We start from the raw sequence: 17140 nt of genomic DNA on the forward strand, positions 1-17140 counted from the left end.
AGGTGCGAAATTCATATACGGAATCTTCGCAGACCAAAAAAGGCGACTTTTCAATAAAATCAGAAAAGGAGAGTGATTTTTAAATATTTGTTAACATATTATTAAAAAAAAAAAAAAGTAAATGAGTGCAATAAAACAACATATTTTACGCCTTTTAAACCTTTTGTTTTCTTAGGTTGAACTTTAGGTAGTTGTCCAAACGGTAATCTATTATTATAATCTTATATTGGCCTTGTATTCAAATGGCCTTGCCGAGGAACTTCCTGTCATGTTTAAAAAACTTTCCCAAGCCGTTTTGGTTTTAATATGGGATAATCTTTCGTGCAATAATTTTTACGTTGATGAATCAGTTCCAAATGTAACATTTTATCTTGTAGCGTATTAATAAAATCTGCAGAAGAAGATTTTTGTTGTTCAGGTGTTTCATTTTTGTTTAAAATAATATCTTCTCTAACATTATTTTCATCACCGTTATCAATGCTGGTATTAATATAATAGTTCTGTAACACATTAACTGGATCCTAAAAGCCCTCTATAAAATGAATAAGGCTGAACCCAAAACTAATTTATCTACTTGGTATCAATATTCAGGATTAGCAACTGAAACATTGCAAAGGGATATAATATATTAAAAAAGTGTGCAGTCTCAGCTTAATGCTTGCAAAATGCACCCAATCTTCCAATTTCGCAGCTGCAAAATCCTGTTGCTATATCGATTTCGTAAAGCACAGAATTATTTAGCTCACTAGGAACTTTGTATAAATTTTAAGATAAGTTAATTCTCTCTTTCAGTTGATAACGGTGATGAAAATAATGTTAGAGAAGATATTCTTTTAAACAAAAATAAAATAGCTAAACAACAAGAATTTTCTTTTGCAGATTTTATTAATACGCTACAAAATAAAAATGTTACATGTGAAACTGATTCATCAACGTTAAAGTTATTGCACTAAAGATTATCCCATATTAAAACCAAAACGGCTTGGTAAAGTTTTTTAAACATGACAGGAAGTTCCTTGGTAAGGCGATTGGAATGCAAGGCCAATATAAGAATGCAACCAACTTCAATCAGTCGAAGAAAGTGGGAAGTTACTAGAGGGTCAAATAGATTACCATTTGGACATTCACCTATAGTTCAACCTCCTAAAAAAAAGGTTTAAAAGGCGTCACAATCTTTTGTCCAACATCGCAGCAAATCAAACAAATGCAACTAAAAATGGTGAAGAATTTCGTATAAATATAACATTTAAAAAAATTTAAATTTTTTATTATTTATTTAAATATATTTTGTTTTATTTCCTATTGCACTGATTTTCTTTTTTTTTTTTAATAATACGTTAACAAATATTTTAAAATCACTCTCCTTTTCTGATTTTATCGTCTTTTTTGGTCTGCGGACATTCCGTATATGAATTTCGCACCAAAGTAACATTCCATATACGTGTTTGGCACCTCGCCGGCTATTGGTTGAAACATGGCCGCGTGCCGCAAAGGACCAATAGAAAAGTCCTAGGTACCAAATACATATAACGGAATGTTTAGATGTAGAGGTAGAGGTAGATGTAGTTAGAAAAACGTTTTGTAGAATTGCAATTCATTTAATATTATTTTAGAAAAAATCACTAATTAAGGCATTTTTTCAACAAAAAATTGCAAGTAACTCGAAAAGTAAGCATTTTTCAAAAAATTACCCAGAAATAAAAGTATTTATTTCGATATACATCTCAAAAAAAATTACTCGAAGCGATTCAGGTAATTTTTTGTTTTTTTTTTTTGTAATTTGTTAGTAACAATTTCCGGCCCACTTGGAAAAACTAAAAAAATATATGTTTAAACTTGAAAAAATATATAGAATCAAAACAAACTTTTATGCGGAAGAAATGCAAAAAAAAATAGTCGAATATTCCGTTTCTAAACGCCTGTCTAGGAATAAACTGCTTGCATATAATTTTGAAAATCGAGTGAAACTTTGGAAATAAATGAGCGGATTTCAAGACAACTGAATCTTATTCAACTAGTTCACTATTTATTGTGATTTAATTTCGGTTAGTTTTGAAAGGTGAAAGTACTCAGAACAGTATAATTTCTCTCAGTTTTATAGTCATTTATTTATATAAGTATTTAATAAAAATGTTGATTTGTTTCGACGTTAAAAACCTACCTCCAAATCTACTACTAGTTCAATTTTCATTCGGTTTGTTACTAATGTATTTCCACTTTATAATTTTCTTCCTATTTCTCCATTCCCTCTTCTACTAAAAAACGATTTTAAAAATATGGCTTTATCAAACAACTTAGTGTGTGTATAAAAATATATTTTATATATAGTGTCCAAAAAAAGTAGCGACTGTGTAACGGGACGATCCGCTGTGGCGGTGGATATTTAGCAGCAATGTGGTTGTAACCGGGAACCCATTGCACTTTTTGCATGCGAACCAATTACTGAAATAATGGAGTATAAAATAAAAATATAATATAAAAGATAAGGGAATGCGGAATATCTTTATCGTAATGCATCAAGTACTTTATTACGATGTCGAAGTTTGGACTTTAAACGTAGAATCAATAAGAATTACTCTTTTGAAATATGAGTATACAAACGAACTTAATCGGGAATATCATGGTTTGACAGAGTTATTAATGCGGAGGTGCTAATAAGAATGGGAAAAGAAAAAGCAATAGAAACAACTGTCAAATGAAAAAAACTGTCAAATAAAGGGGCACATAATACGTGGTGAAACATACAGCGTGACAGCCGGAAGAAGAAAGAATGGATGTCTGATGAGATAATGGATATGATGGATGAAAGACGTAAATTCAAGAATAAAAATGAAGAAAAATACCAGCAGATCCACAAAATCATAAGAACGAAAATTCGAGAAGCCAAAGAAAAATGGTTTTCGAACGAATGCAGGGAAATAGAACAATACGAACGAAAATACGACAGTTACAATATGCACACAAAAAAATCAATGACAAACAAGAGGAAATTCAATAAGTCACCCAAAAGTATAAAAGATGGCGATGGAAATCTTATCCCGGAGCCATCAACGATCTTAGAAACATGGAAATCATACATAGAAAAATTATTTGCATCTGACAGGACTGATGATCACCTATATGGAGAAGGAGAAACGGGACCTTCAATCCTTAAATCGGAGATAGAAGATGCCATTGCAGCACTAAAAAACAATAAGTCAGCAGGTCCGGACAATGTACCCTGCGAAATATTAAAGATCCTATGTAAATCAGACAAACAGTTCCTTGATAATCTAGTTGAACTTTTTAACAACATATATAATAGCGGTAAAATCCCGGAGAACTGGCTGCAGTCAACATTTATTACAATCCCGAAGAAACCAAATGCCCAGATCTGTGATGACTACCGGCTTATAAGCTTGATTAATCATGTCACTAAAGCGTTCACTGAGATCATTCATAGAAGAATATATGATAAATGTGAGTCAAATATTGATAGATCGCAGTTTGGCTTTCGGAAAGCACTTGGAACTAGAGAAGCAATTTTCGCTCTCCAGGTGCTTATACAGCGGTGTAGAGACGTTGATAAGGACGTTTATTTGTGCTTTGTGGATTTCAGAAAAGCATTTGACAATGTCAATCATGAACAATTGATAGATATTCTGCGAAAGACAGGTATTGACGACAAAGACACTCGAATTGTGGCAAACCTATACTGGGGTCAAACAGCAAGAGCAAAAATTGGCAACGAACTCACTAAAAGTGTGCAGATCAAAAGAGGTGTCCGTCAGGGTTGTATATTATCCCCACTCCTATTTAATATTTATTCGGAAGAAATATTTAATAAATGTATGGAAAATGCAAATGAGGGCATAAAAATAAACGGCGAGTTAACGAACAATATAAGATATGCCGACGACACGGTGATCCTTGCCAGTACCATAGACGAATTACAGCAGGTAATGGAAAGAGTTTATTCAGTTAGTGAGGAATACGGCCTGAGCCTCAACTTCAAGAAGACAAAGTGGATGCTGATAAGCAGGAAGCAACAGCCTGCTCGACAGTTACGGATAAGTAACATACTAATTGACCATGTAGAATCTTATGTGTACCTTGGCACCAACGTAAATGCAAAATGGGAACAGGCCACAGAAATTAAGGCGAGAATAGAACGAGTTAGAGCAATAGCAATAGAGCATTTAGCAATATGAAAAAGCTCCTCATAAGCAGGGATTTGTCTCTTCCCCTAAAACTACGTCTAGTTAAATGCTACATTTTTCCGATCTTACTGTATGGTGTGGAGGCCTGGACGCTGACGGAGACGCTCACGAGAAAACTAGAAGCATTCGAAATGTGGGTGTACCGACGCATTCTTCGTATATCCTGGACCGAACATGTCACCAACACAGAGGTAATCCAAAGAATGGGAAAGGAGAAAGAAATCGTGAATACAATTAAACAAAGAAAGCTTGAATATCTAGGCCACATATTGAGACACGATAAGTACCGTCTACTGCAATTGATTGTCCAGGGAAAAATAGGCAGTAAGCGAGGGCCAGGCAGGAGAAGACACTCGTGGCTCCAAAATCTGAGGAAGTGGTTCGGGCTCACATCGGTCGAACTATTCAGAAGCGCCGCAAATAAGATCAGAATTGCCATGTTAATAGCCAAAGTTCGCAACGGACAGGGCACTTGAAGAAGAAGAAGAAACATACAGCATCCTACGACTTATCATGCACGGAAAAATAGTGGGCAAAAACAATATCGGAGAAGATGTATATCCTGGGTCAGAAATTTGAGTTAGTGGATTGGATGCAGTTGTGTCTAAAGTTAAAATAGCCCTGATGATAGCCAAACTTCGGAGCGAAGATGGTACCTGAAGAAGAAGAATGCATTAACTGACTCTACCATTAGGAAGCAGATTTGAATGTTTAAGAATACCGGATCAAGTGTAAGAATTCTAAACATAGGTTATTTTCGATTTGTCAGAGGTAAAGACACCATCAAAGAAGAAGATTTTAGCGAATTATGAAGATGTCATCTGTTAACGATCTGTTCTGTGGAAACCCTTGTTTTGGAGAATAATGAACATTACAACAAAATGATAAGATACTTTTTGGCTCGAGAGTTACAAGCATTTTAAAGATATCAGCCGAAAACATACTTAGTTCCAGCGAGATGATGCCACTTGACACACTACTGTCTTATCAATTGCTACGTTAAATGAATTATTCCGTAACAAAATGATTAACTGGCTTTCAGAAATTCTTATCTTAGTGCTTTTTACTATTTTCTGTGGGAATCTGAAAGGTAAATAAAGAAAACAAACCGACCTATATGGTACAATTAAAGTACAATATCATGTCAGAAATGGCGGCAAAGCGGTCAGCATCGTGGTATTGGCCAGCGCTAGAGACGTATCTGTTAAAAAACATGCTTCTTAATCATGAATTTCTGCCCAGCATCCATTTGCCTAATCAGTCTCCCATGTTTCTGCATTGAGGGTACTTTAACTTTCTCTATCTCCTTCCCTCTTCATTCCCTCCCTCTCTCTTCCCTATCTACACCTCTTACTTCCCACAGCAAGCTATCGTACCATATTTTTTTTCTATCTTCGTTTTTACTCTCAGTGAATTGTGTCTTACCGATCCGACGATGAGAACCTTTTCTTTTATTTCCTTTTTCAGATGTTTCCTTACTGTATCTTCACTTCTTCGAGCACTTTTCTCTTTCTGTCTGCAACATGTGCATCGGGACACGTTCGCTTATACTCTCAGAGCCTCCGTAGACAGTTATGTTGGCATACTGTTTGTAGACAACATATTTTTTGTAAATAACTTTTCAATCCACTTTATATAAAACATATCCTTTTTAGGTATTAATATTTTGTATTGTATCCAACTACCACATTCGATACACTTTTTTGGATACCTTGTACAAAGCCCAATTTAGAACCTTAATTTTAACAATTCAACCATAATCATAACCTAGAAATAATGCTCAATAATATTCCTAATTTCCATTTAGAAATTTTATTTAGATGCAATTTTATATAAAATTTGTTTAACGCCTTCTGTTCTAGGGTTGATAGCTCCAGAATATCAACACACGAAAACTATAGTGTTCTACAAACAATATATCTAAAATGTCATCAAAGTTGATTCTTAATTAAAACAAATATAAGACGAAATGATAACTCAACAAAGCTAATACTATTAAAAATCAGATCTATAAGTGATCAAATATTGATATAGTTGCAGATGTGAATCATAATCTAAACCAGCCCAATGAAAAAAATAATACAAAGACTTGAGTATGAATAACAACTGTAAAGGGCAATATAATATAACAAAAGTAATAAGGTGTATAAGTAAAAATTAAAAAATGTTTATCTTTGCTCACTTTTGTATATACAATCTGAGGTAAAGAAGAAGAAATCTTCTATAAAGGTAGCCAGATTATGTATATAGATATATATAGAAAGCTCATATATATATAGAAAAACTTTGATTCTTAAGGATGTCTACCAACAGTATATACCTTTTGTCTATCTGGTGTAATTGGAGCGTTTTGAATCGCGTACATCTCTCAGAACAATAATTTGGATGTAAAAAAGACCACTAGTGTCTATTCTAACGTTGAAACTTCAAACTAGTTACAAGTATTGCCGCATAACATTTGATACAGTACACAGATGAAGAAATTTCAGATCTGACATCAAGTATATACACAAAGAATTAAACGTAAATTTGATGCCTAATACCTAATAAAAAGGCGTAAGGGAGGATCGCTGAACAAAATATTTCTTCAAATAAGACCTATTCCCACTCAATCGAGTCCATATGAATTACGACAAAGGAAGACATTAATATGCCAAAACTGAGGAAAGGAAGCAGAAAGGGAGGCCTATGCTCTGCGATGGTGCTGGATGATGATGACTTTGGTAAAGAAAATGATATTGAAGTATTGAAGTTTAAAGCGTGAAATATTGTATAAACAAAGCATTTGACGCTATGTGATCATGATCGATTGTGTAGAGGTTTCCATTGTGTACACAATTTGTATCTATATAAATAATATTAACGTTATATGGTCATACATTCTGCAAATATTTATGAAATTGTTCTGCTTTTTCTTTTAATTTACTTGTAAAAATATTCATTAGCTTGTCTTTTTTAGTTTTATTACAATAGACACTTACCGGAAAAATTGTTACACCACCAAATTATATGCTTATTTTCATAGTTGATTTTCTCGTGAACGGAATAATGGTTTCCTTTTTTTTTATTTTACATTTTTTCTTTTGTATTTACACTGTTAAGCAAAAGTTTACTCAAACTTATTTTTTGGGCTTGTACCGAGTGGAAGAAAGGAAATGTTTTTCTTATGTTAAGTTTCAGACACCCTGTAGGGACGATAAGCCATAAGGGCGGGTATACATCAAAGTCATGTTGTAGTCTCGTGTTTTGTGAACATTTTTTTTTTTGTTTAATCTTTCTAACTTTAAAAACGAAGAAAATAGACGGTTTTATTCTATTACATGTGATTAAACTGAAACAATACTAAATTAACAATAAAAAATAATAGCAGTTAACAAGGCTTTGAAAACAGAAAGAAACCTGATGTACACTGAGATCACTTGTTTCTCCCTCTACTTTTAACATCACCTCATCCCTAGGTATGCTGGATATTAAGCGAGCTATTTGTTTTTGTTTTATAGAGTTTAAGATATCAATAATCAGTGTTTCTATATCTTGCATAAACGGGCTGACAAAGTCTTAATTGTCTCCCGACAATATCCCATAGTGTTCAATAGGATTCATGTCGGAACTGTGAGAGGGCCAATTCAATGTCTGAATATTTACCTCACTTAAAATATAATGTATTAAGATGAAATTATTAAATTCCTATATAAAAGGCGAAAGGAAATTCTGTAATGTACCTTTCGTTATTTAAAGAGCCCCCTCGTAAAGACACGAAATCCGTTTTTACTGTGAAGGTAATTTCACCCAAAAATCACTGAGCCTTCATTTAACAATCTCGTCTCTTGTCGTACTCTGCATACCGCTCACCTGGTCGACAAATAACTCTAAATAACTCTTAAGCGTCGATCTGAGAAAGGCAATACCTAGACTCGTCCTTAAAAATAACGTTTTCTCAGTCCTGGATGTTCCAGTTCACATGTTCTGTAGCAAATTGTAGTCTATTTCTGCGATAGTCTGCATTCAATATAAGTACTTGAGCTAGAACGCGGATATGAAGATTCCCTTCCGAAAGACGCCTTCTGGCAATCTCTGGGCTGGACTGAATATGGTGAACTGTTTCGAGCTGCATTAAAATACTCTTAGATGTAGTGAAACGTTCCCTTAAAGCACGGAGTCTAATGTAGGGATCTTGAGTCACTAGAGTCTACCTTGTTATCATCCCATTCTCAAACCAATGGCACGATAGGTTAATCCCTCTATGTATTGTTACCACTTGAATACATTCATCTCGAGTTATATTTCTTCTAACCCTTTCCATTTTCTACATAATCAAAAATATAAAGTTATACTAAGGAACTAAGGCAATTTTCAAATGACCGAACTTTCACAAAACTGACAGAACTGTCAATCTGCGTGGCTGTCGTTTAGAGATTAGAATTTCGAGTTCTTTGAAATTCGTATCATCGGTTCCGGCTCACTTAACATATCCGGATCACTTTGTCAGGTCACGTGTTAATCGGGTCAGCAGCGATCATATGCAAATCAAATTTATAATTTAGGTGTATTATTATCAGTAAGTTCACGATTCACATTTCCTTCAAAAAAAAAGATCATAAAATACCTGAAAAACTTGGGATTCGGAACTTGCTTTCGCTTAGTAACTACGACGTCCTTCCTTTGTTACTGACACGTGACACGTTATGTTTTGAGATTCGAATTAGTCGGATCTTTATTAAGATTCGGCTCTTTGACTCGAGTCAGTAATTTGCTTTTCATTGGAAATAGGCATTTTCAATTGCTATGAGGAGCATGTTAAAGAATAAAACCGTTTATTTTCTTTGTTTTCACACATATCACGGAAATTAAGCAAACAAAATGTTCACAAAACATGAGACTATATGATTTCGATGTATACCTTTTTGCTTTGTCCCCTCTACAGTGTCTCAAACTTTAGGAACCCAACACTACCTGTGTGAGTCACAGATGTCTGTATACAGATTTTCCTTCTTCTCTTTAAAGATGTAAAAAAAGAGTGTCTCAAACTTAACATAAAAACCATTTTCTTTCTTCTACCCGGTATATGCCTAAAAGAGAAGTTTGAGTAAACATTTGCCCAACAGTGTAAATACGAAAGAAAAAATCTAAAATAAAACAAAGTTAGCGGAATCCGTTCACGAGAAAATCATCTATAAAGATGAGCATAATTTTTGGCGGGACAAAACTTTTTCGGTTAAGTGTATGTTCAAATTATTTGGTTTATTATCTGTTTATTTTGTACGCAAATTATTTACTCTGTTTTTTTGTTCCTTTCATCATTTCTTTCTGATCTTTCTGCTTGTATGGATGATGAAAAAATTTCTTTACTGTACGTTATATAAACTGACCTGATCGGTTGAATTGTGATGAAGTACCTACATTTATTCAAATATATTGAAACGGTTAAAACAGTGTAGCAGAAACGAGTAAGAATAATACTAATTACTAATTAAATTAGTATTAAAAGAGGAGTAAGCCAAGAATATTTACAGCCATTGGAAAAAGCTCAGTGATCGAAATATATTAGTGTATTATATCGCATAGTAATACGTTAATGGGACAGGCTCTGCAGTGCTTTTTTTTTTGTTGAAAAAACAGCGTGATAAGAGGTTATTTCCTTTTTTTTTATTTCTCACACACTTGCTGGTGAGTTTGCAGTCATAGGTGATTATGCTGGTAACTTTTATTCCACATTCCATAAGTGGCTACTAATCAATTATTTTTTTCTTTTAAATTATGTATCATATGGAAAACGCCAAAATTTTCCAATATCCGTTCGGTTTCTTATAAATAAATTCGTTCTTCTTTTAAAAGATGACTTAATCATTTCTTATAAATCATCGTTTTGTCAACATTTCGTGCCGTTTTTCTATATGCTCTTCCATTTATGTACAATTCAAATCAACGAATCGATTCTTGGTAAGTTATTTTTACCGTTCTTTTTTTTTTCCTCTAAATACTTATTCTACAACCACTTAGGTGATAATTTCAATTTTTTTTGCACTGCAAAGAACAAAATCCTTGATCATATATTTAGATACCGAATGTATCCCAACCCAATCGATCCATATATGCATAGATAGCCAAGCAGCCAGGGGGACTCTTGTAAGTCCTAAGATGGACTCTAGGCGGAACATAACAGTGTCACATTGGTATGGGATCCAGGTGATCAATACATGGCAATGAAGGAGCTGGTATACTTGCCAGAAAAACGTCAGCTATAAAATACTTCGATCTAGAGCCCAATGGGAGTGCCAAAAAGGATCATTAACGACCGGAAAAATCTTGATCCGAAGGAAATATAACTCTCCTCTATTCTTCTTCACGTTCGATATCAGAGTTATCCGACGTTGGCGATCACGATTACGAAGGCTTCTCGATCTTCTGTCACATGAAATAATTGTCCTGCATTTCATATCTGGGTCCATTAACGAATGTTTTTTAACCAAGAAACCTATTTTCCTCCTCTCCTCTATACAGAGCTTACACGAAAGCGACTGGATGAAATCCAGGAGAAGCTTCGTTGGAATAGTGCCTTCCGAATATTTTCTACTTCCCCAGGTTCAATGGGCCGACCAATCTCTAGACTTTAAAACATGGAAAGCTATGAATATGTTGAATATGAACGAGGGCCGCTCCAATTAAATCAAACTTGACAAAATGGGGGAAAATAAACCAAGATGATGTAAACTGTTACTGTGGAAAATACAAAATGTGTGAATAACATGTCCGGACACTATAAAGTAACGTAAGTTCATTTGGATATTCAATCCATCAACAAGTCGCTCAAAGATGTTCAAAAAAGCAATGAATCAAGAATCCACCTATCAAATTCAAAAAAATTATAACAAAAAGCTCAAAATAAACTGGGAAATTCTACAAATACAAATATCAGTGTCACAGTAATTTAAAACAAAGAAACACTGTATGTAGGGGATTCACAACCAACAAAGGTCTAAAACACAGATGATATCTTTTATAGTACTAATTATTTAGAAAAAAAAAACTTTTGGATCTCTTGATCCACCCGTTTTGATCTACCATTCATACCATCATCCATTTGTCTGTTTCTTTTTCATAAACCATTTTTTTATTTTATTGTTGGCTATTTGAATAGATATTAATCTTTTGTAACATTATCTTTAGTTGAGAACTCTCCGAATTTTCAATGTTTTATTATTATTATTTTTTTGGTTAACTAAAGCAGCTAAATCCATCTGCACTTTTATATAACTTCCACATCACTGTTGTATAATACCATTACAGCTTATTTATTATCTTATAATTTGTCAATGAATGTAATATTTATAAAGAATTATTTATTTGATAATATTTTCGTTAATGTGTATTTATGGTGTTTTTCTTTTTTTTTTTTTATAGGAATCTGCGGATCCAGAGACAGTAATTAGACAGTTGAATCAAATACCATTCGGGTTAGGGTATCTGACAGCAGAGTTTAAAAAAGACAGAGAAGATGAACAAAACCTACAACCATCCGACATAGATCCCTTAACTCTATATGTCGGTAACTTAGCACAGGAAATCACAAAAGAGGATATAATTAAGACATACCCGAAACAAAAAAGGATAGACATAGGGTACGCGAAGAAGATGAAATATACAAGATACGCTTTTGTATCTTTTTACAATGTCGATGATGCCGTAGAAGCATTTCAAAATACCCATTCAGCCCAGTTGTACTCAAAGAGTCTTATTGTTAGGTATGTATTATATTACTATATTTATAGAACTTTCAGTCAGCAATAGAAAACAAGACTTACATTGGGTGGTACCTACGTGCTTTGGGCGGTGACGTGCTTTGGGTGGTGGTTAGCGTGGGGATTGGCGCGGGGGTTGACACGAACATTTATGGCAGCAGGGTTTGGATTGGAGCGTGGAGCGGACGATATTTTCTTTATGCGAGGTTTCCATGTCGACCGTAAGCAGATTTACTGAGACAATTTGGCGTTTTTTCGAGACAATTTCTTTGACTTCTCGGATAATTTTTGGTTTATAGAAACAGATGGGGGCTATAATAATGGAGTTTTCAAAGTATATTTAAATAGAAATGGAATGTTCATAAATTCTATTTTGGATTCTGCGATTTGTTTGGCCTATATAAGATCGGGGCAGTCTAGATCACAAGAAATTTCATACACTTGGGGTTATTAATTTGGCATGTTGTCTTTGATTGATCGGACAAGAGATAAAAGTTTTTGTTGGGGGGTAAATATTGTCTTTATTCCTCTTAATTTTAGAATTGTTTTGTCGATTTTGTCTGTGGGTTAAGATTGAGTGGGATATTGATGTCTGTGGATGCTCCTATTGATGTGATTTGCGCGGTAACCGTTTTTGATGAGAGTTTGTTTTAAACTAGAGAGCTTAGCGGGTCTACTTGCATCATCGCAGAGGCGTATTGATCTGTAGACAAGGGTACTAATGACTGAATTAATTTGTGAAGGTGGATGATGAGAGGTGGCATGCAAGTATTGTTTGGTATGGGTGTATTTTCGATAAACAGAGTGATGAAAACCTTGGAATTGGTTTTTCTTTATAATAACGTCGAGAAACGGTAGGGATGGATAAGTTCACCTTCATCGTGAACTGGATACTAAGATGTATATCATTCAGATGGGTCTGCAAAGACACCAAAGCATCCCTCTCGTCAAATGACGAATGTATCGTCAATTTATCTTAGCCAACATGTGAGTTTGAGCATTGATGTGGATAGTGCTCGGGTCTCAGATAAAGATATTGTCAATTACTGGACAGAGCGGGGAGCCCATTGGGACACCATTTATTTATCTATAGTAGAATGAATTTTGTGATGCTAGTTATTTCAGCATCTTCGGAAGGTAAACTGGAGATGGTTTATTCAGTTGGACAAATGATGGTCTCAATTTTTGCTGTACAAGGTTCCACAAGGGTTAGCCATTTTATTTAAGGCTTTTTATCGAAAATATTTGCACTGTGTAAATACCATGTTGCTGTAAATGAGCTAATAACCTATTAATTTGAGGAGGTTATTGAGATTTGAAGTTTCAAACTCATCTTGTAACTGTATTTTAAAAAGTATATTATAGAGATCTATTTTTATATTTAATATATATCATTAGATTATGTTTTAATCAACCAACGATTTCGTAACTCCATTACAAGTACAAAAACATATCCTAGTGCTGATGCAAATTCCGACCACAACCCTGTAGTAGCAAATATTCGCACAAGAATTAAAGTAATAAAAAATGCAAAGCCGAAGAACAAACCTAATATGGAACTACTAAAAGATGTACAGATTAAAGATAAAACCACTGTAAAACTAAATGAAAAACTCTCAGAAATAGACCGAACCCAAATAAATATCCAAAATATAAATACAACTTGGCAACAAATAAAATCCATCCTCGTCAATTCTGCAAGGGAAGAAATTCCAAATACACGATTAATGGTAAAAAAAGACTGGATGACACCAGCTATTCTAAAGATGATAGACGAAAGGAGGAAATACAAAAATAAGAACACAAGCGATTACAAACGATTAAATACAGAAATAAGAAGGAAAATAAAAGAATCAAAAGAGAAATGGCTCGAAGAAAAATGTAAAGAAATAGAAGAATTAGAACATAGACATGATTACTTTAATATGTACAAGAAGGTGAAAGAATTTTCATTCATCCACAAAAAACAACATTGCCCACTGGTAAATAACAACGGAGAGTTAATTCATAACACCAAAGATAAAATAGAAGAATGGGAAAAATTTATACAACAGCTGTTCCGAGATGAAAGAATAGACATTACAATAAATAATGTCACTGAAAGCCCACCAATTCTAAAAGTCGAAGTGGAATATGCCATTAAACAATTAAAGACCAATAAAAGCCCTGGACCTGATGAAGTTTATCCTGAAATACTTAAATTGATCGAAAGTAATAACATTGATTTGTTAGTAATTTTGTTTAATACAATCTACGATACTGGGGAAATACCAGAGGAATGGTTAGAATCTATTTTTATTCCCATTCCAAAACAAGCTAACTCCAGGCGATGCGCAGATTTTAGATTAATAAGTCTTATGAGCCAAATGCTTAAAATTCTATTAAAAATACTTCACAATAGGGTATACAAAAGGTGTGAAAAAGAAGTTGGATACGATCAATTTGGATTCAGAGCCGGAATGGGGACCAGAGAGGCCTTGTTTTCATTACAAGTACTGCTGCAGAAGTGTTACGACCAACAAAAGGATGTCTTTCTATGTTTTGTAGACTTTGAAAAGGCATTTGATCGCGTAAACCATAATAAAATGTTAAATTCCTTGCAGAGCATCAACTTGGATAGCAAAGATCTCCGATTAATTAAGAACTTATATTGGAGGCAGAGTGCCAAGATTAGGATCGACGATCATACATCTAGAAATATTAGTATAAATAAAGGAGTAAGGCAAGGATGCATACTATCCCCTATGCTGTTCAATCTTTACTCGGAACTACTATTCAAGCAAGCCTTGGAAAACCTTTCCACAGGAATAAAAATTAATGGAGAACCAATATCGAGCATAAGATATGCAGATGAGACTGTCCTACTGGCTGATACAGACACAAACTTACAGAGGGTTATAGACCACCTTAAGGATGCTTGTCGAGAGTTTGGAATGAAGATCAACGAAAAAAAAACAAAAGTAATGGTGATCCAAAGAAAACAGAATATCCCCTTACCTATAAAAATAAATGGGAATATTTTAGAACAGGTAAACCAATACAAATACCTTGGCTGTTGGATTAATTGCAAGCTGGACCCAGGACAAGAAATTAAAGCGGGAATTGCTCAAGCTAGGGATAGTTTCTTTAAGATGCGCGTTCTATTCTGCGATACACATATAAATATTAAATTGAGATTAAAACTTGTAAAATGTTTTATCTGGTCTGTTCTTCTCTACGGAGTCGAAACATGGACTTTAAAAATAAAGAGCCTGAATAGAATCGAGGCATTTGAAATGTGGGTGTACCGTAGAATTTTAAAAATTCCTTGGACAGCACGAAAAACAAATGAAGAAGTACTAGCGAGACTCAATTTAGAAAAAGAACTATTGAGAACAGTCAAAAGAAGAAAAACCAGTTATTTAGGGCATTTGTTGCGCAACGAGAAATACTACATCCCTCAGTTGATAATAAAAGGCAAAATAGAAGGAAAGCGAGGAATTGGAAGAAAAAAATTGTCCTGGTTACGTAATATCAGAAACTGGACAGGACTTGGATTTGAGGAACTCTTAAGAACAGCTGAAGATAGACAAACGTTTGCCACCATAACCGCTAACCTCCATTGATGGAGACGGCACTTGAAGAAGAAGAAGATTTTTATATTTTTGCATAGCCTATTTTGTTTCATGGTCAAATATAAATTGAATTACATTTTAAATATTTTTTTCAGGTTTAGACGTCTTCATGGAACAGTCGGTATGCCCGGTGAACCCAAACAAAATACTCCTCGGCCAGATAGTGCAAGTACAAGTATAAGTACAAGTACCTTAGAATCTGTAACTGATAGTCAGGAACACGACAGTTCAAATCAATGGGATATAGATATATCCAATTGGGATTCCGAAGATACAGAGTCACAATTAAAAAGGTTTGTATGTTGTTTATTGGTCATTATTTCAGAAAGTTGCTTATCTACATGAAACCATAGATCTGTACATTGCAAAGTTTTTTAGGAGTGAAAGTCCGTATACGTCTGATGAGGAGGAACAAGAAGAATCACCAATTTCTCCTCTAAGAATACCCTTAAAACGAGAGTCATTTGAGTCGCCTAGGGCACAACATGGTCCTGTACCTATTAGAGAAGAGAGGAATATTAAACCACCAAAGTTTCCTCTTGAAACAAACATTGAACAACGCCGTTTTGTGCCTATTACCGAAGAGGAGGATATTAAACCACCAAGGTCTCCACTTAAAATAATGTTCACAGCAGGTTCAGCCGATCTAAATTATGGACAACACCGTCCTATATATATTAAAGAAGATAAGGAATTGCTTGGGGTAAACATTATAAATTTTACTTTATTTTATTTTAAACTACGTTACTAAATACTGGATAAGTGCCTCTTTAAATCATCTAGGCTTATTTCGTTTCTGCATTTTCACTGAGGGATTATTATTTTATATTCATTCGGTATTTATAACCCGTTTATTCCGGTTTTGCATTTTCAATTTGTGTATATTTCTATTGTCATTTATTTTGTTTATGTGTGTGATGAATCTAATTAAAAGAGAAAATAATTCAATACACTGCGCCATCAAAACGGAATATATGACACACGGTTGTTTAGATCATGATATAAGCATGGATGCCAAGGTAATCATGTACTCTGAGACGATTACAGTTGTGCCTCTGTATCTGTGGATAATAATTTTCGCACATTACTGTGAAACCGCGGATCAGAACGAAATACTAAACACGTTGCGTTAGCAGGTAATGACATTTACAGTATTGTATCTAGATAAATAATTTACATAAGTAGACTAGGCAGAATAAAAAGAAATATGTAAAAACACAGATTATCCTTCATTTCAGCGTGTTTTTCACGGGTAAACTGTAGATGTATTTTCAGAAGAACAGGTTATTTCTAACATCGTAATAGCTTCCAGTAAGCTTGGATTTGCAGTTCCCTAATTCGCCATCGAAGAAACGTCTCTTGACTTCTTGTTACTTCATATATATGTTATATTTAAACCTCGAAGCTCTGGCGCTCCTAGGTTTGACTATCAATCCTGAGGTGCTACTTACAGTCTTAGTGAAACCCCGAAATAAATTCTATTTTCGGCCTTTGATAAAGAATTTTTGTCATACCTAGAAGGGACTAATTTGGTCAGGCAGACGTCGAAACTTAATTTCATGAAATCGGGGTTGACCAGTCAAAGACA

The 17140-nt window shown here is 34.2% G+C and overlaps 1 protein-coding gene across 1 annotated transcript in view; it reads left to right on the plus strand.

Annotated features, from left to right (window-relative positions):
• Pof (RNA binding domain-containing protein painting of fourth) overlaps nucleotides 1-17140 on the plus strand; it is an 86346-nt gene that overhangs the window by 15382 nt on the left and 53824 nt on the right. Inside the window, exons 6-8 of the mRNA XM_072527079.1 lie at nucleotides 11601-11941; nucleotides 15648-15845; nucleotides 15931-16255. Coding sequence (XP_072383180.1) covers nucleotides 11601-11941; nucleotides 15648-15845; nucleotides 15931-16255 — 864 coding nt within the window. The remainder of the gene's footprint in view (nucleotides 1-11600; nucleotides 11942-15647; nucleotides 15846-15930; nucleotides 16256-17140) is intronic.

The sequence above is a fragment of the Diabrotica undecimpunctata genome, chromosome 3 (assembly GCF_040954645.1).
Source record: "Diabrotica undecimpunctata isolate CICGRU chromosome 3, icDiaUnde3, whole genome shotgun sequence".
Taxonomy (NCBI): domain Eukaryota; kingdom Metazoa; phylum Arthropoda; class Insecta; order Coleoptera; family Chrysomelidae; genus Diabrotica; species Diabrotica undecimpunctata.